At 33.1% G+C, this 12,870-nt stretch overlaps 1 protein-coding gene across 20 annotated transcripts in view; it reads right to left on the bottom strand.

Moving 5' to 3' along the window:
• LOC126759958 (voltage-dependent calcium channel type A subunit alpha-1) overlaps positions 1–12,870 on the bottom strand; it is a 142,278-nt gene that overhangs the window by 94,887 nt on the left and 34,521 nt on the right. For 11 of the 20 annotated variants that reach the window (XR_007667128.1, XM_050475223.1, XM_050475219.1 and 8 more), the window contains exons 5-8: positions 7,960–8,060; positions 7,050–7,205; positions 5,285–5,505; positions 2,917–3,020 (exon numbers count right to left, since the gene is read on the bottom strand). Coding sequence is in view for 19 of the 20 variants with exons in the window: in XM_050475223.1 (XP_050331180.1) it covers positions 2,917–3,020; positions 5,285–5,505; positions 7,050–7,205; positions 7,960–8,060 (582 nt within the window). In the remaining variant the exon portion in view is untranslated. Of the gene's footprint in view, positions 1–2,547; positions 2,664–2,916; positions 3,021–5,284; positions 5,506–7,049; positions 7,206–7,959; positions 8,061–12,349; positions 12,451–12,870 lie in introns of all 20 variants that reach the window. The other 9 variants (XM_050475234.1, XM_050475222.1, XM_050475235.1 and 6 more) reach the window with 3 other exon arrangements.

The raw sequence follows: 12,870 nt of genomic DNA, 5'->3' as shown, positions 1-12,870 counted from the left end.
CGCTGTGTGCTGTCCTATATAGGTTAGTTTTCGCACATTTAAAGATGTTTTCTGGAAAACGGAGTTATATAGCTAAATAATAAAAGTTGTTGTGAACCATTGAAAGTGTAGTGGGTGGGAATACAAGTATGTTAATGTTCGTTTTACGTGTTTTCTAGCAAAAACTATGTATGTATAATGACAATGAATGAAATATGAGTAATTGCAGCCGAAATTGAGAAACATTAGTTGTCTTCGATTCGCCACTACTATACTTTCTATCTTTAGGCACTGCTCACTTGTCATTTGCGTGTGAAAACAGTTAACAGCGAGACAAATTGAATTCGATGAAAATATAGTATGCGGATCCATTCTTCAATATACCAAGATTTTAGTTTACATATTTTAGAAGATATTTTGTTTTGACCAGATCCGCTAAATTTCAACGTTTTTACAACAAAATAATATATGTACTTATACATTTTATACTCTCAAGTTGTTGCTACAGAGTATAATAGTTTTGTTCACCTAACTAATCGAGTTATCAATAAAATGGCTAGACGTCTGTGCAAGCGATAACTTGCGTAAAAATTGAGAAATCTTGATGAAACTTGGCATACATTGTGACCAAAAAATACCCGAAAATTGTAATTAAATTATTCGGTAAATAATATTTCAAAACAATTTATTTTGCCAAGTTGGTAGGACTGTCCTTAATTAATATGCCAAATATAAGCGCGATCTGTCAACCAGTTTGTTAACAGCAGTTGCGATTTTTACAATGGATAAAAATATCGAACAATTTTTTTATTTATTACCAAATTTCGTGGGCGGAATCGTTGCGAATGTTGGAAAAGGCTTAGGGTTATTCAGTTTTCTCAAAAACAAGAGCCTACAAGTGGTACAAAGCCTTCAAAGACGGTCGAGAGATCGTTGAAGACATGCCTCGCTCTGAACGACCTTCGAGCACTTCATTTGATGAAAATATTGAACTCGTAAAGGATATGGTGTTTAAAAATTGTCAGGCAAGTATTAGAGAGTTAGCAAGAGAGCTCGACATCTCTCGCGAGTACCTTCGAATGATTTTGGTGGATATTTTGGGTGTGAAACGCGATCTTGCTCGACTCGTCCCGATATAGCTGATTTTTTTTCCAAAAAGAGTGCGATTGCGACCGAATTTAAAGTGAAAACCACAATGAATATCATCGAACAATCACCGTATTCCCCATATTCGGCTGCGTGTGATTTTTTTGTTTCTTCCCTTTGAAGGCGACAAAATTAATGTTAATGAATGAATAAATATTTTGGGTTTTATTTACAGTTTCTGGGTACTTTGTGCAATGTTAATGTTTTTTAGTACCCGAGAGAGGTGATATTTCAAATGAAATACATTTTTCCGTACATTCATTACGAAGCGCTCTAAATTGCTGCGAGATTAGTTAATTAAATTAATTGTAAATGGAAATTGAAGTTTTCTAAATCTTTTTCTTGTAAAGACGAAACAATCAATAATTTCAATAGTTATTTGAGCTGCATACTTCCTGATGAACTGATCTTCTGTGGTAGAATGATCTCCGTGTACAAAAATTGTTTCGTTCAAATAACCACGTGATTCATAGCTCTTTATGGTAAGATCACCCAGAGCTATAGATTATAAATAAAAATGAAGGATGTATGCATGTTATTATGAAGGTGTATTCTAAAAGTAACGGGGAATATTTGTGTATAACTTAACTCTGCTTTATATGTACAAGTGTGTTTAATTTGTATGAGAGGGATTTCCGAAGTGCGCTCTTAACTGTAAAGTGTGCTTATTAGCAATTATTGTTATTGTTATTATTGCTCAAATTTCAGTGTATAACAGTAGCCGGTAAATTTGGATTTGGTTGTGTGGTTTATGTAAATGTAAAAATAGAGTACTTGTGTATTTATGGATATTTTTCTCTTTCGAAACTATTTTTCGTTACGTAAAATGCATAACACATTCACATTGCAGCACAAACAAACAAAACTTTCGGCAACACATTCAGTAACCCGCATCGCAAACATATTTTCAATTAATCGATACTAAACTGGTATTCTAACAACGGTTTACATTTCCGGGAGTGACTATATTCAAAATAAGACTTTCAAAACTCTGCTTCCATATACATACAAACACGTATTGGTTAAAGTGATTCAGGAGTTACTTAGATTTTCCAGTAATGATTACTTGTTTGGCATACACTTGGAACTAAAACCAACTAGCATGAATATACTATCAGGTAAATTCATGTACCATAACTTTATAGGGGGGCTGTTTATATAGTTAGTACGAGTACAAGTACGAGTAGATTATTTGTAAATTTGTATATTATTTGGATGCTTGTTATGTACTGCTGGCACAACAAATTTTGGTGGTGAGGAATAAGCGTTGCTGACGGGTGTATTTCATATTTTCTAATTATGTTTTGAATCTATATTGAGGGGGTATGTATGTATATGGTGGTGGTAGTGTTTGCGGTACTAGGTTTAAAACGCTTTCTGTCATAACTGTTATTTGTTTTACAAAAAAGGTATGTCAAAAACCTGCTTGTGTTATCCAATCGAGATATGAAACCATGGCAGTTTGAAACATGGTGCGAAAACGGCATTTTTGAAACTCCATGCGACGTTCGACACGATTACGTTCATTCGAAAACTCACTGCACAAAATATTTTCGGGCATTATAGCAATTCAAAAATAATTTTTTTTTTGTTTGGTTTGGTTTGGTACGTTTCAGATTACAGCAAAAGAACATATAAATTAGAAAAGATTGTTAAATTAAAGGAAATAGAAAATTATTTGAAAAGATATGCAACAATCAATGTCAACTTATTTATATAAATGAATGTAAAATAAATTATATAAATTTCAATTATCGCTGATTTACTGCAGTATTTGAAAAATCAACTTACCCGCTAAGGACACCGAGAACTAAGTTGAGCATAAAAAATGAGCCTATAACTATAAGAGGCACGAAATATATCCAATTAAATGCTGAACCTAAAGCGTCGTTGGTCTGCAAGAATAATCATGGTGAAGATATATTAATCTAAGGATAATCAAAACAGTGATCTTGCAAATATAATTCGAAAGAAAAAATTACAAAAAACGAAAATAGCAAAAGGAAAATGCTTCTCTAAACATTTCCTTATATACATACGTACGTATATACGGTTTGTACACTTACGAATAAGCTATGGAGAGAAAAACTTGTAGACAAACGGCTCACCATTAAAAATACAACAAACATTTATTTAAATATGTACTTGTAGTCAATAAGTTGTTATTATCAGTGTAGGAAAAAATTAACTTGAAAATTTTGACAGTCAATCAACTTTGAATGTTATTGCTACAAAATTATTCGAATTTAGCCCACTATTTGTATGAAATGTATTTGTGTTATTAGCCAAATTTATATTTCTCCGATTAATTTCATATGGTATTCAACACAAAATGCTTTGAATCGAAAAATAATTTACGTAAAAATCTTGTGTGTGTAATTACTTAATAGCTATGTTAATGGACAGTTTAAAAAATATACAAGTATGTGAAGATTGATAGTCTAAAGAATATAATACAAGCACACACTAAGAAATTCGACTTTGATGCATTCCGGTTATCGAAAATGAATGTAAGAACAAATAAAGCAACAATAAGGCATATTTTCTTTTTATGGACTTGAATGGAGCTGTAGATTTAGGACTTCCTGATTATTATTAGGACTAAGCGCTTTCCGAATGACTTACGAACGAAGCTTTCTTGTCAGAAGAATAGTTGAAGCTCCTGTCATGATCTTTTTATAACTAAAGGCTAAATAATAGCGCCACTAACTGTGTGAGTGTGTTGTTCAAAATCAGTTGTTGTTCCGGAAACTAGTAATACTGTGCGCAATCTGATATTGCCTGATCGTCATGATCGAGATTGAGGCAACTATGGGTATTAGTGGGACCAGCATACACTCAATTGCATGCACATTTCACTGTAAACAAATTTTTCAAAAACAGTCTCGACGATTAGCGACGATTAATATTTGTTTTTGTACTCTAATCTCGAAATTTAAAAGGGAACCCCAGCAGCAAGGCTCTGGATATGTAATCAAAGATAGAAAGACAAGCGGTAAAAAAAATATTTTTTATCCTCGAAACATTTAACACAAGTAAAAAAACTAATAACAAACTTAAAACAACTAAAATCTTTTTACCAAAAATCTTTCAGAATTCAATTTCAATTTTGAACCCCGGCAGCAAGATTAAAAAATTTAAGATAACTGTGAATTTTTTTGATATTCTTGACTGGTATCTATCTATTAACATATCCTTAAATTTTTGTACTTAAGCAATGCTGAAAATAAAATAACGCATAACCTTGCAAAAATTATGTAATTCGCCAGAGAATGCATCAAAGGGAAAATCTTCATTAATGAGCGTGTGTTTAGTCGAAAAGAGTGCATCTAAAAATTACATACAACTATGATAGAAGTTTACACAAACAGCATTCACCTTCATCTGTAGCTCACTATCATATATGATAGGCAATTCTGTATTAGGTAAATCATTATCCACTAATTAAGAATTTAAAAATTTATTTAAAATACATACAGCAAGGACCGGGAAAGGCTGCTGTCAATTTTGAAATAAAAAGTGTAATAACGGTGAAGTTACCACACATTCTAAAATGTACGATAAACTAAGAATATGTATAATAAAGTCGATGAAAGCCTTACTCCGGTCCTTATATTGTATTTAAATAGAAAGAAATAGGAGAAGTTTGGACATAGATATACACACATCGAGGAGTAGAGGGCATTCAGAGAAAGTGGGGTTGCTTCTATAATATTTTGCAGCCTGACGACACAAAATTAATTAGAAATGGAAAATGCAAAAGAAAACGGACGAAGACGCACAATAAACTCAATTGGAGAAATTTACAGCTGCACATTTTAGTTGCGTACAAATACGGAGAACTTAGTAATGGAGCAAATGCATAGCGGCAATTCATACCATATATTTACTTTTTGACAAAACACTGATCAAAATTGGTTTAATATGATGAGAGTAGCTTCAAACCAAATTTATAACTAATTGTCTTGAATAATTTTCATTGTAGTGAACACTAAAATTTGCATAGCATTTCATTAAAGTTTAGCAGCAGTTAATTACAAATATGGGGAAGACATACAAATTGTGGCGATACGTAAATACGTGTGTATTTCTAGCGTTTGTTTTATACAAGTATGATTGTTTTGTTTTCTATTTTTTTGAGTTATTCAATTTAATTTACCCAATACAGTATTGCTGTCCAGCCCTCCATTGTGATACATTGGAACACAGTCAACATGGCAAAGCCGATATTATCAAAACTAGTAATGCCCCAATTTGGCCCTTCCCATTTATCCAGACACATACTCGTGTTATAATCACATGTGAATGAACCAGTCGCTCTCATCGATGAATTATCCGAGTAGCAGGGTGTCTCTGATTCGCCTTCCTTAACGGACCTTCCTACAAGTAAAAGGAGTAAAAAGCAGATAAATATGAAATATGTACATGAAATATCATTACATTTTAAGGCAAAATAATCTGCAACAAATCTTAATATGTAAGGTATATTCACTAAACTCAATACGCAATAAATTTAGTGACTTTTTATTGCGTTGTATTGTATTATACATTTTTTTGAATAAAACAAAAACGATTTGGGATATCAATATTCTTTATTTCTGGGAAAGTACATACGTATGTACTCTATGAACATCCCGAAGAAAATACCGTTTGGAGCGGTTTAAGGGCCGGTGGCGGCATCGGGCCGTACTTCGTCCGTGATAATAAAGATCGGTACGTTACTGTGTGCCCGAATCGCTGCCGCTCAATGATAACCGAATATTTTTTGCCCGAATTGAATAAAACGGACTTGGACAATATGTGGTTCCAACAGGACAGCGCCACAAAACACACAGCGAATGTCACAATCGATTTATTGAAAACCGAGTTTGCTGAACGTGTTATCTCACGAAATTTCCTGTGAGGTAATGTCAAGTTTATGGTCTATTGCAGCAAAATCGGCCGATTTATGCTTGAAAACCGTTGGAAATTGGGTTCATCGTCTGGACCCCTGGTGGCCACGCAAAAGAAATCAAGTTCCGTACATAATGACATCGAATCTACTTTTAAAGGAATAAAGAATTTCATTAATATCTCAAACCGTTTTTTAGCGCTTTTATTGAAAAAACCTATATTTATGAATATAAAAGGTAAGAACTTTTTCCCGTAAAAGAGGATATGGTTGTCACAACAGTTTTTTATGAAATGAAGACTATGAAATGGGCCGATGGGCCAGCATTGGTACATGCGCGGTCGCAAAAGCCTTTTCGCCCAAGATGGATAAATAGATAGGAGATCTAGTGATCTCTTTGCCCTCAGTAAGGCTAGCCTCTCATTAATGATGGGGCTCTTGACGGGCCACTGCCCTATTGGCATACATGCTGTAAGACTGGGAATCTTACTGGACGCCGCATGCAGAAGCTGCTTGGAAGAAGATGCAGTAGAAACTAGCCAGCACTTCCTTCTTGACTGCCCTGCTTTTGGGAGATCAAGACTTAAGCATTTGGGGGCACATATGTACCTTCTGGCGGGCATAGAAATTAAGCGCCTCTGCAAATTTGTATTGGACACTAAACGGTTTGCCGATCTCTATGTCCGAACACGGGAGTTCGATTTTCAATGGCTTCACAAAGGACTACTTATTAGTCCATGTGCGATCTCTGATCAGCCATCTTACCTAACCTAACCTAAGACTTTGAAACCATTATTTGGAAAATAAAAAAGATGTGCCTTTCCAATATGAATGTTAAATAAAACAATCGCAAAAGATATCTTTAAGATGAAGACAATTGATTTGGCATTACTTTCAATGAAAAAACTGAAACTTACCAAAATTTCTTTGTAATTGATTAGATTTTTGAGTCAAGTTGAATTTGGTATACATAAACTTTATTTCGCTTTTTTAACTAGGAGAGGTTATATAATAATACCATCCGTGTACTTACTCAGATCTTCCAAACTATAACAAGTTTTATGCAGGGCACCCGAATAGAACTCGAGTCCGATGATTGCAAATATAACGATCGCAAACAAGACTAAAAGTCCAATTTGAAGCAACGGCGCCATAGCCTTTATAATGGATTTTAAAACTACTTGTAGACCTGCGTTTCCATGTCGTCCCGAATATCAAGCAGCACATCAGTGTGAAGCAGCAGTAGGGTTGTGTAAAAATTTACCATGTGGGAGGGAAATGTTATATTAGTGAGGGTAAAATACCATACTTTATTTAAATAAAATTTCGAAATTAATAATGACGCTAAATAACAGCAAGTTCAATAAAACTAAAATACGAAAACTAATAAGTTTCTAGAAATACTATTTTCTTAAATGTGAATAGTAAAGAAATATAGCTTCGATTAGAGCTTCTTTGGGTTTATAGAATTTGATTAGTACACAATTGAAGTTATTGGTTTAGGTTTTACTCGAAATTTCTTAAGAATTGTTAATTTTTATGTTTTGGTGACTTCAATTTGTACAAATACTTAAACAAATTTCTCAGAAAAACTTAGGCTGCAACATTCATAAAAAATTTCACGTATGTTAATGATATGTACTCGTAAGTATCGCCGGTTTAGACCGTATTCTGAAAGCATATTTCATTACTTTTCACAGGCAAACATCAAACATAATAAAACTGCTTCTAGCTATATTTTCAATTTCTGCTAAACTTTATATTCAAAATTGTACAACATATAGCTTAAAGAAATCAACTAAACTAAACTCAACTAAACTTGGAAGAAATTATATTTGTATGGAATATTTATAAAAACGAGTATGCTTATATATGAAAATCACTACAAGGATAAATAGTTAAACGTTTGAACATTAGCGCTTACAACTAATGAAACTACTCACTAGGAATTCCAGAGACTAATTTTAAGGGCCTTAGCACACGTATAGCCCTTAATGTTTTTAGATCTACCTCAATCCATTTTTGTGGGAGCAGTGCCATAAATCTGATATTGTTTCGAATATGCAAGTGTTTTGTTGTTGTTAATTGGAAATTGTTAAGTTTTGTTTATGTTTTTTGATTTTTGATTTAGTGTTCAAGTATATTTTGATTTTAGTGGAATTTCGTTTCAAAGAGATAATTTTTATTTGGCAAAATGTTCCGATTGTATGACATGGCATAAGTTGTGTTTAGTAGCAAATGAATTATGTATATAGTGGCAAAGGAGGATATAAAAGAACAACATATAAATTAATAAATATTGCAAATTTAAATATATATGCATATATACTAAACGAGTATATTCAATTTGTACAAAATTTTCAACTAAAATCAAATGTAGAGTGCATCGTGAGTTTTTTTTTTTTATTAATGTTCTTTTGCACACACCTATGGCTTTGGGATGGTGAGGAAAATCAACAATGAATATACCACATAGAGACATAAAACACAATTTGGTGAGCAATTATTTATAATTACTGATTTACAAAGAAAGAAAACTTTTAAACTTCTCAATACAATCAGGTTATATGAGCTAAATAACGAGAAATGAGAACTGAGTCTAAAAAGCACATAAATTGTTTGCCAAATGAAAATTATTTATACAACAATATACATATGTATGTATGTATATGTATATATCTAGGTTAATAGGATCACAACGTCTACGAATACACGATTTTTTAGATTACTTTGTGAACATGAATGAATATACAAGTATTTGCATAATGAAACATATTTTTTAATATTTGATTTTTTTACAGTTATATTGATATTCCACACACACGAAAAGGAACCAAAGCAGTGAGACTGTCGTCAAATTACTTAATTTTGAAAGCAAAACTGCAGAATTCAGTTCGAAAATATGGCAATAAGAATTGTTTTAGTAGTGAAATCGCGCAAATTTGCTTTATATATATGTACATATATTTGTATATATAGAAAGTAACCTGACAACAGCAAAAGTCAATAAACTAAATTTAATAATTGCAATAATCCATTTGTTGCCTGTTGAGTCAGTTTTTTAGGAAATATTTTTCCCATAAATGTTAGTATTGACAGCATTTAGCATTACGTTTAGTGTAAATTGTGTAAGTATGGACATGCGAAGCGTGTAAGTCGAGTTGTTAGTAAGTTACCATATGTTCGCAAATAGCATTATTAATGTAATAACTATAAGAAACTGGAAAGAAAGTAAGTATTCTATTGAAATATTTTCAATTTCGAATAAGTAAGCCAAAACGCAATACAGCCAGAAAAGCTAGGCACAGTAAAATATTGAACAACATTAGCGCCCTGTCACCTACCGAACAGGCATCCGGCTGACAGTTAGTTGTCTTGAAAGCAAATACACTTCAAAGTAAAAGAGCTTGCAGTACTATACCATTAAAACAAGCTACGCTAGTAGCCAGGTTTGGCGGAAAGGCATTGTATATAAATATGTAGAACCTATCAACATTTGAAATCACAGCAAATAGTGTTTGCCTTTAATATGACTTAAACCAAAGAATTTTTACTCTCCAGTTATATATTATATAGTGTAGCATATTAGTGTAAGGAGTATTTAAATGTGCCGTGTGGTGGTGTTGAAACACTGTTCGAGGAACTAAAACTTCGAAAATAAAATTCGTAATAAACTAGGTTTCTACTTCTAATATATTAAATTCGCTACACACACACTCTCGCCCGCTTATACATTCGTAATATTTAAAACTAAGGTCGCGTTTTGTTACAGACGTTTCACTACCACAACATTTTCTATATACCTGATCTACATTTAGCTCTAAATATCTAGGTGTTTTTGGAGTACTACTTTTTTTTGCTTACCCACTGCCGAGCACACAGACAAGTTTAGCGACAATTTTACGATAGACAATTAGTTTTGTTTTATGTGTGTAAATATATGTATGTTCTAATTTTGTTTATTTCTATAGTATATAATATGTTCCACTATAAGTTAAATCTCTGGCCTCTGTTGTTTAAACTAATGAATTATAAACTTGGAAAAATCTAAAAAAGTAGTATTAATTGTTGTACGAGCAATCTTCGTGTCTAGTACATAATGTCTGAGCAATGGTTCAAAGATACATATATTTATTTAACTGAAATAATGTTCGATTCCACAAAAAAATGGGAAAAAATCAAAGAATTTGGATAAAAGTACATACCACTTTCACGAAATCTTAGTAGTATATATCAACATATTTAGACCTGTGATATTTTTGAGGTTACCAAAATGTAGAAGACATTCGCTTATTTCATTAAAAAAAATTTTTTATAACAGACACCAACTTTTAATGTTACGTGTATATACATATGCCTTAAAAAATCCGTTAAGAAACCTTTTCGTGTTAGTTTTCATTTTGGACAAAAATTGTAGCATTACCATCCGTCGGAAAGCAAAGAAAACAATGTGCCCCAAATTAAAAGTATTTCAAGCGGGTCTTGTAAAAAATGTTTTAAAATAAAACTGCAAGTTATTAAGCAAGTTACACTGAGCTAAATAAAGAGTGATCATTTTCAAGGTTCCCTAATGTTTATTATCACTCGAAAAATCATTCTTGGCATTTATTTTTAGAAGATTATCTCGTTCAAATGTTGGCCTCGGCTACATCTTAGATGGTTCATCGGTTCAGTCCAATTTTCGATGACTCGTTTGAGCATTTCGACTGGTAAAGGACGAATGACACGTGTGATGTTTTTACCAAGGCCTGAATTGAAGCGGGATTGTATGCATAGACTTTACATGTCCCCTCAGGAAAAAGTCGAATGGTGTGATATAACACAATCTTGGTGGCCAATCGACCGTCCGAAACGTGAAATTATCTGCTCAACGAATCCATTGTATGATGCGTTGTATGGGAAGTGGCACCATCTTGTTGAAACCAATTGTCGCCGAGATCACGAACTTCAATTTTAGGCATCAAATAGTCGGTTATCATGGCGCGATGATAACGATCGCCATTGACGGTTACATTCTCACCGGCATACTTTTTTAAGAAATATGGTGCGATGATTTCAACGGCCCACAAACCACACCAAACCATTGTTTTTTTTATAAAATGGTAGTTCTTGAATCTCTTCAGGTTCCTCTTCGTACCAAATATGAAATTTTGCTTGTTTACATACCCATGGAGCTAGAAATGGGTCTCATCGATGAACACTCTCAGCTACGGCTGCTATATTTTCTTCACTGCGTGCTGGACGTGGTCTATTCGGTGGAATATTATCCAATAATGAAGGCTGGGTCTCAAGATGAATGATAGTATTACGAATAGTACACTCAGTAGGACGATTATGTTGACCATAAGTTGAGCGAAGCGCGCGAAACACATTATTTACAGGACATGCATTTTCGTAATAGGGTTGAACAATTTGTAAGCGTTATTCAAGCGTTAGTCTTTTCCTGATGAAATGCAGAACTATTCCCAACAAAAATAAAACGACAGCTTGACACTACTCACGCTTGATCTGTCAAAAAAGCTATTGAAAAAGTACCTCTACTTAGATCGCCCGTCATAAAAAAATGTCTGACAAAGGTGAAGCGATCGGTAGCTCAGAGAAAATGTTCTTGTGTACCAGAAAAGGGATAACCAAGTTACATTAAGACTGAGTTCTCTCTATAATTTCTAACTGTACATATCATGATTTTGTTGGGCATTTTTTGAGAGTAAGGTTATCATATAGTTAGCTCTATTCTTTATTAACGCTTAAACACGATAATTTTATCCACCTTAAACTATCATAAACATAAATTAGTGAAATACTATTTTTGCGGTGCTCTAGATCAAAAATTATAATATTCCCGTTATGATACAGATAATTTTATCACTCATCATTAATCGTTCAATTTTAGGTACTCTATACGGTCAGGTATTAGCATCCTCCCGTCTCAATAACATATTTTTCTAACTTTAGCTTAATCCTATATTTGGTGATTTCAAATACTTAACACACAAAGGTACATATGATGGTATTTGCTTAAAATATAGCACAAAACGCGAGTTGACGTCTTTGAACACATTGCTCTATGGATATTTAATGCTTGTGAACAATTTTCGTTCGGATGGTTTTAATTTTGTGACCACATAGACATAGATAAATTTAGCTAAGCAAATATTTTTCTAACTCAGCACTAGAATTTCTCTATAAGAAATTCAATAAACTTTCACTTAAAGATGTATTCTTCTAATTATGTTCTCTAAGTAAATTGCTATGTTCTGGCCTACGAATATAGTATGTAAGTACGTTTCCTGTAATAACTATGTATATGTACACGTACGCTAGAAGGCTTACTTGGAATTCTTGAAACGAGTTTGAGTGGCCGGAGTACCCGAAACGACCGCAACATACGCAGATCGACATCTATATTGGCCTCGGCGAAGATCGTCATAGCGCTACATACCCACCACACGCCCAGGCACACGTGCGCACACACCCACATACAATGGTGGTCATGCATGCATTGCAATTATTATTATTTTTTTTACATTTTAATAGCGTGCAAGAATTTGTATGTATTTAGTTGGTAGATTAGCATCGATCAGCAGCATATTTGTGTGCAATGGTGTTTGGGGTTTTGAATTTGGCAATAATTACGTCACGTTTTTTGCAGTTGTAAAATAAATAATTGGCAAATAAATTACAAAGAAAAATAATAACCAAAACAAAAACCGAAAGTTAATTTTTTCAAACACAATCAAGTGTACATACACACACACAATATAGTTGTAATAAATACGTATATTTATAAAATTGAAAATAAGGTGGAAGAGAAGCGTAGATAATACATAGATTAAATTGAGTGATTTTGCATG

Source organism: Bactrocera neohumeralis, chromosome 5, assembly GCF_024586455.1.
Source record: "Bactrocera neohumeralis isolate Rockhampton chromosome 5, APGP_CSIRO_Bneo_wtdbg2-racon-allhic-juicebox.fasta_v2, whole genome shotgun sequence".
In the NCBI taxonomy this organism is placed as follows: Eukaryota; Metazoa; Arthropoda; class Insecta; order Diptera; family Tephritidae; genus Bactrocera; species Bactrocera neohumeralis.
The sequence above is the reverse complement of the archived record's forward strand: the minus strand, read 5'-3'. Positions and strand labels throughout refer to the sequence as shown.